Here is an 18,004-nt window from a genome sequence, read left to right on the forward strand (position 1 = left end):
CTATACAAATAAAGTTATTATTATTTACATGCTAGATCACATCAGAGGCACCAAGTGATTAGCAGAGACTGAAAAACAAGGTTTGATAGTAAAGACCAGTCTCTGATTTATATAGATTATCATATACCTCAGTGATATACTGATGGTTGTTCTCACATTTCATATAAGACAATGCTTCTGCACACAGCATGTTTATAACTTGACAAAACTATTTGTCACACGTAGGAAGTGTGTGTGAATTACAAGAGGAAGATTCAAAGACTCCCCTCCGCCTTGGCTCAGGAAAGATAGAGAGCGTCTGTTACTGTTTGATGCATGGGTGAATGATTAGCCAAACAAGTCAGTGATTTGAGCTTCCTCGTGTCTCAAGAGGAGAGGAAAAGGCCAAAGCTATTGCTTCTTAATCCTTTATGATTTTATGTTCACCTCGGCTAAATTTAGTGCCGTCTCAAGTCTGCAGCTGTGGATGATGTTGGGAATATGAAATATGAAGAGAACCAACATGTTGAGAGATTCACTTGATGTCATTTGGATTCATTTAGAGTTTTTTTGTTTATGAACGGTAGCTGGTTGTGGTTGTGGAATGACTATTGAATGACTAGAGATCTCTGGAGTTAAAAAGTTGAAGCAGGTGTTTGGCTCAGTTATCATTTATTGTTTTCATAATGCTAGTTCTATGAAGCCCTTTGAGACTGTAACTGTAATTAAGGACTATACAAATAAACTTGACTTTACTCTAGAGCTGCTGTGAATGTACACCAAACAAACTCAGATTCATAAACTACTCAACTGTAGAAACACACAGTGCAACCCAACATTTTCATCATATACTGTAAATTGATGCACAAAGGCCCAGTAATTAGTTTGTTCTGCATGTTAGTATGCCTGCCAGGAGAGGGGGCTGTTCTATAATTAGAAGCAGTTTAAATTAGCTCTTGCCCCCTCAGAAAACTACATTCTAGACTAGAAGAATAAAGCTCCAGTAATAAAATCTATAATAATAGCCTCATTAAGTTATTTTTCTCTCAACTTTCACTTGGTGAGACACATAAAAGCGTATCTTTCATGTGCTGAACTGAATCTATTGTGAATACATTATGGGCAACTTACATCTAAATCTTGTTGACAGTTTGAAATAATATTTTCTCAACAAATTTGTAAATTGTTGCTTGCGTGTATTTCTCAGTGCTGGATGTGAACTTTCTGGCCTTTCCCTGTGAGCCAAATACTCGGTGCAATGCATAATCTCCTCACTGTGTGCTGTTATGCTGCTGATGACGATTTTCACAGTCAGACACGCTTTAGTTTAGTTGCCCTATATAGGCCGTCTCCAAAAACGAAAGCCAATTCCTGTGTTAAAACCAAAGCCAAGCATCAATAATTCACACAGGAATCTTCTCTAGGTCTCCTACTGGTGATCAAATATAACCTGCCTTATCCTGCCAGAGTAAGACGCGTGTGAACACACATTAAATATGAATGTTGCTGCTCACATACACGCACACGCGCACAAACACTGACAGATAGACAGCCGCACAAACTGAAAGTAGAACTGTACACATTTTTATGATGATATGGGATTGGTCCACAGCAATGATCATTATACAATTATTGGTTGGTGATGTGACTAGACAGGAATCTTCAGCTTAGACTCACACTAGGAAGCAAAGATGATAAGGGAAAAGAATCAGAAATAGGGGAGTGAGGGGACATATTTGGAAAAGAGAGGTGTGTGGAGGGAAAGAGATGGGGCAGATGAGAGTGGAGGGACAGAGATGGTGGCGGTGGTGTTGGTGGTGGAGGTTAGTGGGGCAGGGAAGGAGAGGGCTCCACCCCCTGGTATAGACTGACACCTGTTTTCCACTTTGTGTCATTGAGAGCTAGCTCTGCTCCCCATCTGTAGCCCAGGCTAAATCAGAGCACAGGGCTCTAACCCTTACTGCTCACCTGGTCCACCTGCCACCTGGACCCACTCTCAGCTTCATCTACAGGAGGCAAACAAGGAAAAAAAAAAAAAAAAAAAAAACTACAGGGAGAGTCAGGAGACAAAAAGACCCATCAGGGACCAAAAGCTGAGGACATAAAGAACCAAGAGAGAAGACCAATCCAGAGAAGTTATCAAGGGTTTTTCTTCTTCTCTCTCTGGAGGATGTAGACCTCCAAGGCTGAGCAAAGGACTGTAGTCTTTCAAGTGGGGTATTCTTGACTTAACTAAGCAACAAGGTGACGACCAGAGCCAGGCACCATGTCCAGTGACGGTCAGGACAGAGACCCTGATATCGAACTCTTTGTCAAGGTAAGATAGAGACAGCATAAGGCTTATGGTATTTTAGTTTTGATAGCGGATACAAGAGGTACATCAGCAGAGTTTTCAGTGTGGCATCAGTACCGCTGTGTGTTGTGGAAAGCCTGTGTAACCCAATAGCGGAGGTAGAGTTTCAGTGGCACGTTCTGCTCTAAGTTGACCCAGGATTGTTGTGACAGTGATACTGTAGCTGCTTGCTGATAGTAGGAAGCTCGCATCGGGGCAGCGCTGTGGCACCATGACTTCATCCAATACAGTAGATTAGGAGTAGGCAAACTTTTTTACATCAAGGACTGCATCATGTAATTGGCTAAGGTGCTATTTTTAGATTTAACGTTGCAGTGCATAGTGGGATACTGGAGAATAAATACCTATTTGTACTAACTGGTAAATTAAATAATAGAAATATGGAGGTTTTCTTCAGTTTGCTTTGAACCGTCTCGATCCCATTAAATCAGCCACTCTTTTCTTTTATATTCAAGTATTCCAAATATATCCAACTTTAATTTGGCTCTAGTTTGCGCTGATCCGTTGATGCTCCAGCTCATCATCTGGAATAGAGCAAAAATGATAAAAGCACCGGTTTTGAAGTGCCACCTACATACTGCAGTGTTGTTTTGTTCCTCATCAGTGATTGCTCTTGAGCCCCCCTGAGAAAAGTTAGAGGCAGATGAATGTACCTGAGGCAGGTGAGGGGGAAGCAGGTGGAAAATCGCACGGTTCATGTGCTGCCTAGATGCGCTGACCCAATTAGCTGGTGAGCAGGGTGGATTCAGCCAATCTGCTAGCTAACCTTAGTCTCAAAGGGGCCGAAAGTTCACTGACATTTACAAACACAGTCTGTTTGCATCACCCTCAAGCCTCGCCATTTACAGCTTCCCTCTATGTTGTTACAGCACATGATTCTGTTATTCCTACTCAGCAGAATAATGTGGATGGGTATGCTTTGGCAAATGTAACGTGGGCCACGTCTCTGTGTCCCTGTTTCCATATAGTTCATGCACAAACATCCACACCATGTGTTATGTGCAATATTTGGTGAGAGTTGTAAAATGACAGAATTTTGTTTGCATTAAAAGAATTTCACCAAACTGATTTGCGGCTCTATGTGAAGTGTGTTGAGTTTAGAACTGGAGATGTAGCCCCATTTCAGCCTGACTGATGCACAAACCTGTTATGGACTGGGGTTTCCATAGTAGCTGCAACCCTGATATTAGGTTATTTCACCATGCTGCCATCTGAGATGTGACCTAGAAGCATCCTGCCTGGCTGCGACCCCTTTAATGCCCCCAACCCCACATAGCATTAGACTTTCCACTGAACAATTTATTCAAGATATCTTGACACAGTTTGAATATTTTGTAGGTTAATGAAACACTTGCTGGACTGCGGAGTTGAATCTTAGCTCTGTTTATTCGACTTAAGGAGGGAAGTGGTTCACATGCTGTAGGTGAGCATGTGTAAGCGTGGACAGAGGCCTCATCAGTAACTAAATTTGTTCAAATGCTGAATCTCAAAACTCATGATTGAGTCATAAGCCCGTCCTGAGCAGCAAAACTCAGGAAAGTGTTAGTAGATTGCCCCCCACAGTTGTCATATCAGTAGAGAGGCCTGTAAACACTAGGTAATTTTGCTTAGAATATTTTTCTGGGTAGCCAAGGAACTTCACTATCTTTGTCATTTCTGATGGGATTAGAAGTTCAGAAGTTCCAGATCTTCCCTGGTAATCCCAGCGCTAACCAAAGTGGGCTATGATGATTTTTTGTTTTTTCTTATGAATACGAATTGACTTATCAATATGAATTGACTTCTAATGACAAAGGTGATGACATGGCATTCTCTAATGGCCTGCTGTGACCCTGCTCTGTGATTATGTTAAATAAGGAGGGTGCATTTTTCTGGCTGGACTGAAGAATTTGGAGTACATGGTCCAAATACAGTTATAATAATACAGTAATACAGTTCAGTTTGTACAATAAATTTAAATTCTGTGATATAGGCTACCATTAAAATGCCATTAAAATCATTTGGAAGAAAAAAACTTAATTGAGTTGGATATGCAACATATTATTTATCCCAAGGCATCCTCTGAGCCCTGTTATATAATCTTCTGTTGGATCAATGCACCATTGTACAAGTCCAAACATGGCTGTAATATCAATTCATTACAGAACAAAAACTTAAAGATATGAGGAATTGAATTGATTGATTTATCCTGCCTTGCTAATGATATGTTACTGTTGAGGTCATTAACGTATGTAAGGACACCAATATAAGGCCATTGAAGTTTCTGAAATCAATTCAAATATAATTTTTCTACAGATCTGGTAATGGGTGTTGAAGTCTAGGAGGGATATTGCCTCCCGTGGATCCACTCATCATCAGATCACTCCGGGGCTGCATGCACTCACTTTCCATTTGCCTACAGGCCCAGTTGTGTGTGACAGCTTTTGTCCTCCATGTTCTAGATCTTGATTGGCTATTATCAGCGGCTGTGTATTGTGTTACCCCCGTGCCATTGAGCCCAGCCACAACAATGCACAGATAGAAGCTTCACAGGCCGCACGGCAGAACTGGGCATCAATGGCTGGCATACATACAGTTGGCTCAGCTACTTTTAGACTGACATCTCTGTTTTCTGGTGTTTGCTAGGAGCTGTGGACTGGTGGTTACATATTACAAAATGTGATCTGCCATTTTTGAAAATGTGACACCTATTCTTATGAAATGACTGCTGGCACTGCAGGAAAGTCAAACACGTGGAATGGTATTTGTGATATTAGCCATCTCAAGACCTTTACATACAGGATAATAACATTTTACACCATGTAATTATCTGTATTGTTGATGCATTTGAGCAAAGAGCATATCAATAATAAATAAATAAATAAAAGAAATATAGAAAGATATGTTGATTAAGCACATTGAGCAGTAGAATCCTCATTGTTTTGATCATATTTTGACCAATAAAATGATAGACGGATAAAAAGGTTTCAAACGAGCTTGCAAGGTTTAAGTTCTATAGTTGGACCGATGTGCCAAATTAAAAAAAAAATCCATTTATGATTGGCAAAGCTATTGAATTGCTTTTCGCACATTAAAATCCACCAGAAATGAAGGCTAAATCACCTCTTTAGATCTCCTGTTTATCAAATCCGAATTGAATAGATATTTAGGATTATTGTGGTGATGCCAGAGATGTTTTTGTTATAATATTTCTCTCTGGGAAATAACAACATGAAAACCAGATCTTCAGAATGAAGACTATGCAAGACTCTAATAACTCATTAGTCTACCAGTCAACTAGCATAGAGCCTACACCTACAGTAAAGAAAAGCACTCAAACTTTTTACTGTCAATCTTAGCTGAGAGTGGATATTTGTAGGATTTAAAGGATTGTGCTGAATTTTGTCAAATAAGCTCTTTGATCAGCTTATTCCTCTGCATGTCCAGTATCTATTATGCTTGCCATTGTGTATAATAATGGCTTAAAGAGTGGTGTTTGTATGGTTTGTGGATTGTATGCATTAGCTTTGCACCACGTCAAAAGCACTGCAGCATGTTAAATCCTGAACACACAGAAAAATCGAACTGCTGAAGTTGGTTAAAGAGAGTTTATTTACCAAATCCTCAATGCATCCCATCTCAATGAGGAGGACCATCTGACTTGACAAGTAAAATCTCTGCTTAACCCGCTGACCTAGTGGTCAATGCACCTGCAGGCCTGATGTGGGCCTGTCCTGCGTTACTCTGCCTAAAGGTCTGACCCTGCACTCTGTGTCCTAGTGGCCAGTGAACCAGGTAATGGAATCACTATGTATAATTCAGCTGGTCCACTGGATCAGGTGTCACTGTTAGTCCTCTAGTTCATATCCATACACGCAGACACATGATCTCACCTCATGTACACAGCTATGTCACAGAAAGGAAAAGATTCTTTCAATAGTGCCGCTGTCGGATAAAAACCTTGTAACTCCAATTTTGGTGTCATGTTTTCACTTCAGCTGAAGGATCACATGGTCCTCTGTAGGGTGAGAAAATTCTAAAACCATTCATGAAATCCTTTCAAAACCATGTTCAAGTTCAAGTTCTATTTATTTAAAGTGCATTATCACAAGTCCCAACACACTTTACAAAAGAGAAATTTAAAACAACAGTAAAAACAGCTCATATCACATAGAATATGATAGAATATCATATAACATAGTATAAAACAAGGATGAAACAATACAAAGGAAATAAAGCAGCACATAAGAATGTAGAATGTTACATGATGTTGGGCCAGCTAGACTATTCAGGGTACACCATATAATTTAGAGAATAAATATGTATATGGACATTATTTAGTTTAAATTTGAATATTATTACTAGGGTAGAATGTACAAGCAGATCTGCAGAGAGCTCTAGTTTTGGTTTTGACTCTGTCCTTATCATAGGTTTATAATGGGGATTTTACATGTGTGACTGCCTGCATAAGTGTTTACTTTTACACACCACATGACCAGGCTCTTCCCCGATCGACCTTACTAGTCAAATAAAGTCTCACAGATAACAGTTATCTCATCCAAGTGCGTATTTAATTGGAAGTGGCGAGATTGCCAGGTTGTCAGAGAGACGACCTCACGACCAGAGGGTCACAGATTTGATTTTCATGACAAGATGGCAGCAGGAGGGCTTAGCGAGTAGGGAGACCGTCCTTCAACCCCACCGCTCGGGTTCAAGCCCTCTGTGACCTGGAGCAGGACATTTAATCCCTCCCAGCTCTAGGGGTGCTGCTCTGTAGCTGAACCTGGGCTCTGACCCCCCCCCCTGTGGAGGTCAGAAATTTATCCTACAGGGATTAATAGAGTATCACAAAAGAAGAGAAAAGGCTGCTATGCCAAATACTGAACCTCTACCTGCTTATTTATGTGTGACTTGAGAGAATTACATATACAGTATGTGTGTGTGTGACACTCAGGATCATATGTAAATGTTATCCACATATACATGATCTTTGAATATTACTTTATTCTCATGTGGTGTTATTTTTTGGGTTAAATATTTAAGAAGGTAGAAAGTATATAACAGTTTTACCTGCTGGGTTGCCAAAACTGACGCTCAGTATACTGCTCTCCACTCAAATATAACTTTATAATTCCAAGATCACGAAATATCTAACTACACTATGTGTAATATGGCAATCTGGAGTCCTATATTCCTAAAACACATCTTCAACAAGTTCTAAATACTCCTCATCTCTTCCTCCTGTTCCACTGATTCTGATCACTGAAGCAATGATTAACACCAACACTGTCGTGACAGAAGTCAGGACTAGAAAAAAGTGTGACTCATAAAATATAAAAAATTGGGTCATTTACTGCATCTCAAGTACATGGTGATGGATTGTGCTCAGTGCATCTGCTTGTGTGTGTGTGTGATAGAACCATGAAACAGAAAAAACAGAATGCTCAGACAGGCTGTGGGATAAAAACCTAAAAACTTAATCCATGAGATTAATGTAGAAGAGCTTGGGCATTGGCCTCCTGTGTGGCTGCTGCAGCGCTCTGACTTGTGTTCTGCTGTGTTTCTGTGCAGGCTGGCACCGATGGAGAGAGCATTGGCAACTGTCCCTTCTCTCAGCGCCTCTTCATGATCCTCTGGCTTAAAGGAGTGGTGTTCAACGTCACCACGGTTGACCTCAAGAGGTAAGGAGCAACACACACACACACACACACACACACACAAACCCAACCACACACTTACACATGCATTGATTTTCTCATAATACACTGCTTTCCTTATTTCTTTTGCAGAAAGCCAGCAGATCTGCATAACCTCGCTCCAGGGACGCACCCTCCCTTCCTGACCTTCAACGGAGAGGTCAAGACTGATATCAACAAGATCGAAGAGTTCCTTGAGGAAATGCTGAGTCCTCCAAAGTAAATCACTGGAAAAACACTCATTCTACAATATCACATGTGCAGAACTGACTACGCACACAGTCTAGTTAATTCATTTTAGTAACTAAGGAGTCATGCTTATTGCTAGATCCATTTAATTTCAGCAGCACTGTTGAAAGTCTATGAAACATTTTACTGCAGTAAAAGGTGAGTATATGGTGTATGGTGTAAACTCCCCCTCTGGACTGGAACTTGATAACTGGCTGATTTTAGTGATCTTGTTTCTTTGATGATCTTATTCTTCTGTTGACACTGTTCCTCTGTAATGACTGTTCAAACTGTTGCTGTTTGTCATTGATGGCTGTTGTAAATGTTCTGTGAATGAGAATTTTCCTCTTCAGGGCAGTAAACTAAACAAACTCAAAAGATATTAAAACAGAAGATAAATCAGAGGATAGATGCTCCACTGACTAACAGCCAAAGCCTTTCTGAAATTTTAGCAAAAGCAAGCCAGGTTCACCGTCTTTTCCTGCTGACATTCCAAAAAGTTGCAGCCAGTGTGCGAGCAGTCACAGAGAATGTTACATGAAGTCAATCTTTATTTTATTGCCTGTAAAGTTTTTCGCATTAGAAATGGCGCTCGGTGTGAGAAAGCTTAAAGGGTGGGCAGCCGGCTCAGTGTGACTGTGTAACATGTTTTCAGTCTGAGCAGAGCGCCAGCCCAGGTGTTAATACTATCCAGATGGCTCCGTCTGCGTCTCTGACTGCGTCTGCTGCCTCTGTCCCCGTCTCCTCAGGTATCCCAAACTGTCCGCCAAGCAGAGAGAGTCCAACACAGCTGGAAATGACATCTTCGCCAAGTTCTCAGCCTACATCAAGAACACCAAGCCAGACGCCAACGCTGGTGGGCTGCTCATTTAGTCCTAGTTATGATTGTGTGCATAGACACACATGTACACACACAACACACACACACACACACACACAACAGAACAAGCTAAAAAAAATAGGCCAGCCATTATTATGTTCTTCCACTAGGTAGTAGCAGAGTCCAGTACATGAGGATCTGACTCATATGAGTTGCTTTGCTGCCACCTAGTGAACTTTTCAAATGCCAGCGAGAACAAAAACTCTTCAGTAAGCCCTCTGCAAAACCCCCTTGCCCACACACTGAGGAATCTACACAATCTGCACACTCCATAAGCCTAGAAGCATTCAGCTGCCCAATTCATCACACACAGTTTTGATGGAGTTGCTTGCATCCCACGCTAATACTGTATCCGTGCCTAACTGTCCTATGTGTTTGTGTGTGTTTGTGTATTGTGCGTTCAGCTCTAGAGAAAGGTTTGACCAAGGCCCTGAGGAAGCTGGACGACTACCTGAGCAGCCCCTTGCCAGATGAGATCGATGCAGACAGCATGGAGGAGGAGAAGGGCTCTAACCGGCGCTTCTTGGACGGGGATGAGCTCACTCTGGCAGACTGCAACCTGCTGCCCAAACTGCACATAGTCAAGGTCAGGGAGGTTTATACCTGAGTAAAATTGTAGTTGACTTTAGGTACTTTACTTAAAAAAGACCAGCACTTGATTTACATTATCTTGCAAGTGCTGAGTCCACTTTGAAGGCTGTTTAAAGGAAAGATCCACCCTAAAACCTTGTATTTCTGGGCCCTTTTTGTTTGATGGTGGTGTATTTTTCTTATTCCTGCAGATGACTTGACACAGATAGACAACATGTCATAATATTGCGTTAGTGCAGCTACAATGGAGTTTGATAGCAGAAAATCTTTCAACAATCTAAAACATCAATGTGAGTCTAAATGTCAGACTTTAGTGGTTTTAGTGTCAGCCCCTCACAATCAAAGAGCAAGGGCTTCTTTCTAGACTCACCATTTTCCACTGACATTCAACAATCATACAGGGAGAAATACATCATAGAAGTGAAATATGATTTCCGCTTTACTGTTTTTTTTATTTTATTTGAACAACCAGGTACAGCAACACCACAGCATTACTCTCTCTCTATTCTCACTTTATCTCACTTTTTCTGTGGAAAAATGTAATTGCTATCGCTCTCTCCTCCTACACATATGCAGCACAGAAACCCTGGGGCTGGGAAATATAGGAAATCACTAACTGAATAAGAAGTAGACAAGGCAGGTTGAGGGAAAGTAAATTACCAAAAACTCAACAACACTTCATCACAAAATAACTCTTGGAGTGCATTGTGCATCACAGATAGATGATACATAACAGTGTAAGAGTATCTGAGGGTGGATTGTTTTCCTTTAGGTGTCTAGCCAGATAAATCTTCTTCGTTTCTTCATTGCATTAATAGTTTTGTCTTCTCCCCTAGGTTGTTGCTAAGAAATACCGCAACTACGACATTCCTTCAGACATGACGGGGGTGTGGCGGTATCTGAAGAATGCCTACACACGCGATGAGTTCACCAACACCTGCGCTGCTGACGCTGAGATCGAGATCGCCTACAAAGATGTGGCTCGGAGGCTGGCCAAGTAACTCACCCAGCAGCCCAAGCTCAGACAAAAGAAACTACCAGTGCAGCCCGCTTCACACAAACAAAACCATCGGTGTCACGCAGCTGTGAATATCCTCTTGAGTTATCATGAGTGGCATTTTCAGGAACCCTCAGATTTTGTCCATCATAGTGAATAGTGAGCTAATAGTGAGTGAACAGATTCAAATTTTGCTCAGGCCCCCTGTGAATGCTCTGACACAAGGCTTTCGCTCAAACCCGATTGTGTCTGTCCATATTTATTTCTCGTAACACAAAGCTCTCTTTCAACAGTGACTGCACTTTGCAGCCATAGGCCTTCTCTCCCGGTCCACAGCCAAACGTTTTACCAGCTGCTGATGTTATGGCCGTTCAGTTTATTTATTCCTAAGCCTACAGAAGTCTAGTCGGACTCCACAGTGTGTATTATCAAGCTTTTGCTCCTGAAGAGACACCTTGATTCATCCATGATTGATGATAGTGTTCCTAATTGTGTGCTGAATATGGCTGTAGCAATCTCAAGATTAATTTGATTGTCACTCATTAGGTGTTGCTGTAGTTGTTTTGTTTCACTGATCTTAAAAAATTACTTTTACCCTCTGAAAGATTGATTTTGAAAATAAGCTATGCTTTATGATGTTAGCTCACAAAGAACAGGACTAAGGCGATGAGGGCATTTTGCCTGAAGTCAGCAGTCAACTTTGGTGGAGTTGATATGATAGCCCAGAACAAAGCTTGCTTCTGAATGGTTTGCATGCATGAATCTCTTCCTGTGTTGTAATTTTCTAAATTTGAAATCAGAGCTTCTTTTTAAAATATGAAAAATCAGTTGCCTAAACTATGTGCCTTTATTTGGAAATATCAAAAGTCCATGCCAACGTCACTGATTGACTCATTATGAAAAATGTATTTCAACCAAAACTAAGACATTTGTTTTGCCTCTAGCTATTAGTGTTCAGTCTAGGTATTGATTTTGTCTTAAGTTACACATGATATTATGAATGGAGCGAGTATTTATTTAGCAGCCCAATCAGGCCTGATTAGGCAGAGCCATTAGTGCTGCGATGAAAAGCGCCTTCCAGGCCAGGTCCACTATGGTCAGGAGCCCTGCCCTCCAGCCCTTCATCAGAGAGACATTTCCTCCGCTCTGAGGAGTCTATCAACATCCACAGAGCCCAAAGTTCAAGTTCAAAAGTTTCATCGTCCATGCAGAGTAGGATGGAAATTTGTCTTGGGGCTTATCGTCTTTGGCTTGGTCTCAGGCTGCAGCTATAGCGAGACTTCCTTGAAGAACCATAAGGCTCTTGTGTGGTTTGGACAAACATATGATATGAAATTGGAGCATGATGACTGAGAGGCTTGCTCATTGCGAAGCTCTACAAATAAAATAATATTTTCACAGATCTGCTTCTGCCTTTTCTTTCCTTCTCTTTCCAGCTAGGTGATCAATCAACACTGATACATTCTAGGTTGTCGTGAAGGCAGGGGTGAGTGGTCTGTCTCGGTGATAGCATGGTGGTGGTGGAGCCTGGGTCCTGTCCTATACTGTGCTGGTCCTGAAAGGGTTAAGTGCGCCTGACTGAGTTGATCAAATCCAGTGGTGCAGGTCTGTTTCTTCATCCATACCAGAGAGAGAGAGAGAGAGAGAGAGAGAGAGAGAGAGAGGGAGAGAGAGAGAGAGAGAGAGGGAGAGAGAGAGTGATGACCGTTGACAGGCTTAAATAGAGGCTTCCATGCCAGGGATCAAACGCCATCCCTCTTCTCCACTCTCTCATTAAGACGGAAAACCCGAGCGCCGCCATCCGATCTGTCTCCATTTTTCCTCAAAGGAGTCTAACTTGAAAGATCTGCGCCTGTCGGATTTACAATGGTGGGCGAGTGGTGTTTACTGAGACGCGGCCTTGCCAGAAACAACAGTCAAAGAAAATAAATGGAGCCTGCCTAGTGTTTCCACAGGAGTAAGGAAATATGGAGCGAGACTTGTGCCTTGCTGTTTGGTAATTAGTACCTAAACATCCCTGTCCTTGGATCCCATCGCTCACATCCAACATTTCTGCGAGCTGGATAATATACAGTGGAGCATTAACGTCAAACACGTCTGGTCATGGGGCCTGGCACGCCACATTAATCTGTTATTACACTCCCAGTGGATCTACCAGTCGCTGGCCTTGGCCACCATAGCACAGGGGAGTGCATATAGGTTGACAGGGACTCACACACAGCATACTTTTATAGCCAGGTTTACGAAACCTTTTCAGGCCAAGCACAAATTGAGCCTTGGGACCCAAGCTAATTAAAACAAACTAGTACATTTGATGTGTGAGGACCTACCAGAAACAGGCCTATGATCCAATTAAGGTCCAGACCCATAGTTTAAGAAATGCTGCCATATAGAACTCAATGTCCCTTGCAAATACAGAACAAAGTTAGCCGCCGCTTACCATGAATATTGCACCCTAGAGACAGACCCATATGTAGATCAGCTTGAGGTGAAATTTGGTTTTACCTCCTACCACTAAATGTACACACTACCTTTGTGTTCTTTTAAGTGCTATATAAATAAAGTTGACTTTACTACTGTACTGATACTCTGGTGGTAGCCCTATTTAGTTTATTTATCATCTATGTAGTTTTACTGCAGTAATAGCAGTGAGGATTCATTTCATTTCCCAATCTAAGCACTATGCAACACACCAGTGAAGAACTCTGTCTTTAGTCTATCTCAAAAGAGATAGAGACTAAATTCCCATTTCTATTGCCACTGAAATAGCTCCCTTATTCACTAATTGCTGTGATGTTGGGTAATGACTTGTGACATCTACGTCAACGTATTCAGGTGACGGCTGAAGTCCTACAGGCCTGAGGAGGAAGTGTCTAATCAGAGCGCAGCTGAGACAGACAGGAACCATGTCATAACAGGAGATCATGTTTAAAAGAGACAGAGCCGAGGAAGACGAGTCCTCATCTCTTCCACACCGAGACGGAGAGCATCTAAGAGAGTATCAAATTCTCAGCAGGTCCCCCAACCCTCCTCCGCCTGCCTGCCCTTGGAGGTTTGAGTGACTTGCGGTGTAGCTTGATGGGGATTATTGATCTGCCTGGCGCGCGCCTGCGGTTTCGGCGTAAGACTGACGACCTCACCAGAGAGAGTTCTTGGCACAGACCGCCCCAGTCTTCAGTGGAAGAGCTGTGCGGAGGCTGAGCCACCAGGACAGGCCTGTCGCGGCCTGATGTTTGGACTCAGCGGCACCGCATTAGCTTAGAGCCAGGTGATCAAGACATTTCTTAGTGTACTTCAAATAATCAGGCCTAAAATTAGGCACAAGATAACAATAAACTATCTGATTGGCTTTTTGGAGAGGAGACCATATACTTCAAATGAGTAGCCATGTCTGCAGACAGCAGAGCCCGAGGGTATTTATGCTCTTGGTTAAATTTGTTGGTTAGGGTTTCAGTTCCAGTTGTGAACCACATCAAATAATCCATGGTCACTGGAGCAGGATGTGCACACTGTGCTAATTATGTGAGATGATGATGTCAGGTATGGATACCTACCAGCAAGCCAGAACTTTTCCCCTATGGTGTGTTCCAATGTATATAACCACATTTTGTGGTGACCACACTCACTATACGACCACACTCACATCCAGTCGGACATGTCTGGATTCTCAGCAGCCCTCACACATCCGCGCTGTCAGGCAAGCGCTCACTTTATCATTCATAGTTGTAAATCATCGCTTTGCCTGCAGGAAACACACAGCATTTTATTTTCCAGTCATAAACCATAAAACCTGCCTCTAACACGAGTTATGATCCTTGGAGACAGAGAGGATGAATGCCTAAAGCAGAACCAGACATGATGGCGGGCATCCTTCATCCCTCTCGCCTGGCATCCACAGATGGGTATGGTCGTGCTGCGGATTTTCCAAAAAGCCCAACATGATCTAAATGTCACCAGGGTTGTATGTCATTCAGCAGCGAGCTTGATCACTGGCGGTATTATGTGACTGCTCTGAATTACCAGTCCATTAGTTCTCAATTAACACTCGCCTGATAAAGTTTTAACAGCCCTTCATCTGACAGGAAGAACACATAGGGCTCCTTCATGCTCGGCTTCAGGCGAAGATGGGGCCCCTGCCCAAATTTTTGAAATTTTATTGCCTGGCTGAAACCTATGGAAAAGGCCTGTTTTGCATGAATATTTGGCACCAAACTGAGGTTTATCCTGTCTTATGTTCTGTACACTCAGTTATGCTGCAACAGTTTGCCATTTTTTGACAGTTGAGATGGTGTATAATTTGAAACATTGGCATGAAGCGGAGCCCTTGGACAAAGAGGCCTTTTGTTTGTGTGTTTGGTCGCTGTCCATGGTCCTGACACTTGCATTTTCACAGTAATTCCTTTTTTCAGGCAGTGTGGCCAGTATCATATTGCATAATCTGAACTGGCAGAACGCATTAAATCTAGGCATTTTATGTTTCATAAGTGCACTTTTCTGTGAGTTGCATTTCACTTAGCAGAAAATGGATTCATGGAATCAAATGTTTCCAAAGCAGGCTAAAGACACAGGCATGCTTTAATCTAGTGATGAATGGATTTCGGTGCAGAATGTCAGACTGTCTTACAGCATTGACCCTCCATGTCTATGAGGCTCTGGTCTGCTGCCTGAATGCAACTCGGCTGCCAATTGATCATTTCTTTTATTACAGGTCAAAAGACAAGTCATCGTTTACAGCCCGTTACTGCAAGAGTGAAAAACTAGACTGAAGTCTGCAGTGACACAAGATGGGGTGATGGAACATTTGTAGGTTTTGAAGTACCACCAATATAATAAGGACTAGTTTGGCCACATCCAGCCTGCCTTTGGCTGTATGGAGGACCATATGGGTGGGCCTCCCACCCCGGTCCCTGAGGTTAAATAAAAAGCCACTAGAGTGCGCCAAAGTACACAGTTATTGTTGACTCAGTTTGAAATTCTCCTGGACAAGGATAGGGTTGCTCAATTACACTCAGATCAAATTAAGATCAATTTTGTGTATTTTTTGGTGGGCATGAGCTGATCTCAAAGACTGTCTACCTCTAAGACACTAAGCTGGGCCTTTGCCATTGGCCAGAGCGGAGAGTGAGAATTAAGCTCAGATGACATCAGATCAGAGAGGTTCAGGGAGGTCAGGATTTCATGCTGATCCGATAGTCCAACCCCACACTGTAGAGCCCCTGCCCTGGGCTTATCTCAGCCCAAATGAGAAATCAAGATGCAGGCATTCCTGTTTAAGAGCAGAAAAGAGCGGGGGAAACACACACACAGTCCTCGACCCTGTTAGTGGAGACGGAAACATAGGGAGAGATATACAGCTCTGTATGGGGCCCTAGAGGACCACTTCCCGCCTGAGCTGCTCCTCTGAAACATTTGTAGAGGTCAAGTAAACAGTTTGTATTGGGCTGTCAGCTGTGTGTGTGTGTGTGTGTGTGTGTGTGTGTGTGTGTGTGTGTGCCTGCAAACCAACTGAATGGAGTCGTATTGGCCCCTCATAAACTCCTGTTTGTACTCACTCTGTTGATTGCACGACAATTGCATAATATAAGGGTTTGCACATGCACAGTCTGCTTTGTGCTGCTGCAAAACTACTTACAACCTGGTATAAAACTCAGCGATACATCAATGTTCAACCACCAAATTTAACAGAGGAGTAAAAACTCGATACCAACCTTCTTAAATGAGTCTGTCTCGGTGCTGCTGTCTCTCCCGTGCATGCGGGACATTATGCTAATTTCTCTGGGTGTCTGGGTCCCGTTGCTCCTCCGGAGTTCATTATTATAATTGCTAGACATGGCTGAGAACGCTGGGAATGTGAACCTGAAACCAACAGGAGCTTTTTCCACGCAATCTATATTCAGGGAAATCCCGAGAATGTTCCCAATCTGAACCTAAAAAACACATGGGATGGTGGAGCTCTCCCTCTCTCTCGCTCTCTCTCTCCCTTTCTGTGTGTGTACGTGTGTGTGCGCACACTTAAGATTGGCTCTGTTATGTCTTGGAATAATGTAAAACAGCTTCCCTGGTTCTCCCTGTCTCTGTTCCTGTCTCCCTCTCTCTGGTTTCCCACTGTACCTTTGAAACAAAGCCATGGCAGTGGCAGTAGCAGTAGTAGTCTGGTTGAGTGCATGGGCCCCAGCCCGCCTTACTCCCTGTCCAAAGACAATGTTGGTGCAGACTGAGCGGCAGACCAGGGATGACACTGCTAAATGTGCTTCTTATGTGCAACACCCTTGGAGATCTGCTCGTTAACTGCTTTAGAGAGGATTAAACAAGCGTAACTGCAGTTGTTATTATGTTATGTTATGCTAAATGTTCCTCGAGTTTTGTCTTTCAGTAACATGAGCAAGAATTAAATGAGTCAGTGGTGCAGTGGTGGTCCTATATTTTACAATGGCAATTAGGTTGACAGGGGAATCTAAATACCCAGGAAAAAGTGGTGGATAAGCTCTATATGCATGTATATACCCTCAACCCTAACACTGACTATACATATGGAAGATGATGATGAGGAGGTAGAGTGTGTGGCCGATTCAGTGAAACAGTCAGTGGAAACAGGAGATAAAGAGGAAAAATTACGTAACAAAATTCCTCTTTTATTCTTAAAACATAAACAAAATGTACAATCACAATGCCAATTTCACTCACTGTTGTCAGGTTGTTTGTCCCTTTTGATCAAACCCACTCCCGCCCAATGACCTTTGAGAAATGAAACGTACCAGCAAAATCTAATGGAGGCTCCATTAGTTTATATTTCCTGACAAGTGTTCATGAGAGAAGAAGCATAACAATAGACATAACAAGTAAAGAAGTTTACATAAGAGCGGGGTAAAGTACGGTTCCTGGATATCATACATGTTGGATCATTAAATAATACAAGGTCAGCATCTTTGATGATGTTTGTAAGCAATATTCACCCAAGGGCAAAAGTATCTTGTTTTATGTAAAAAAAAAAAAAAATTCGAAACGAACACAAACAAAAGCAGATGAGGACATAATGGGATGTCAGTGCTGCATTGATGTGTAAACAGTCTTAAAATACCATTTCCTGTTCAAACTCTGGAAAGACAAAAAGGAGATGAAATAAATTCCAACAGATGTGCATAGTTACCGTGGAGACACTGAATAAATTTGTGATTGGTAAAAAGCTATAGCTGTAACAATCTAATAGATTTTTTATTTGCTTTCTCGTGTTACACTATAATAGCAAAAATGCTTTTCCTTTGGGCTGAAGCAGTAGGGGAAATGTAGTGTGACATGTTCAA

The 18,004-nt window shown here is 42.3% G+C and overlaps 1 protein-coding gene across 2 annotated transcripts; it reads left to right on the top strand.

The window, feature by feature from the left end:
• Window positions 1–2,245: 2,245 nt before the first annotated feature.
• clic5b (chloride intracellular channel 5b) lies at window positions 2,246–10,707 on the top strand. 2 transcript variants are annotated; one of them, XM_071522244.1, is made up of 6 exons: window positions 2,246–2,296; window positions 7,883–7,992; window positions 8,101–8,226; window positions 8,985–9,091; window positions 9,520–9,701; window positions 10,543–10,707. In XM_071522244.1, the coding sequence occupies exons 1-6, from the start codon at window positions 2,246–2,248 to the stop codon at window positions 10,705–10,707; spliced, it is 741 nt and encodes a 246-aa protein (XP_071378345.1). The 2 variants fall into 2 exon arrangements, with proteins under 2 accessions (XP_071378345.1, XP_071378346.1); XM_071522245.1 differs by having other exon boundaries at window positions 2,267–2,296; window positions 9,526–9,701.
• The last annotated feature ends 7,297 nt before the right edge of the window (window positions 10,708–18,004 follow it).

The sequence above is a fragment of the Centroberyx affinis genome, unplaced genomic scaffold (assembly GCF_046629955.1).
Source record: "Centroberyx affinis isolate AG114_WGS23_722 - 3 ecotype Tasmania unplaced genomic scaffold, CSIRO-AGI_Caff_v1 ptg000969l_1, whole genome shotgun sequence".
NCBI lineage: Eukaryota > Metazoa > Chordata > Actinopteri > Beryciformes > Berycidae > Centroberyx > Centroberyx affinis.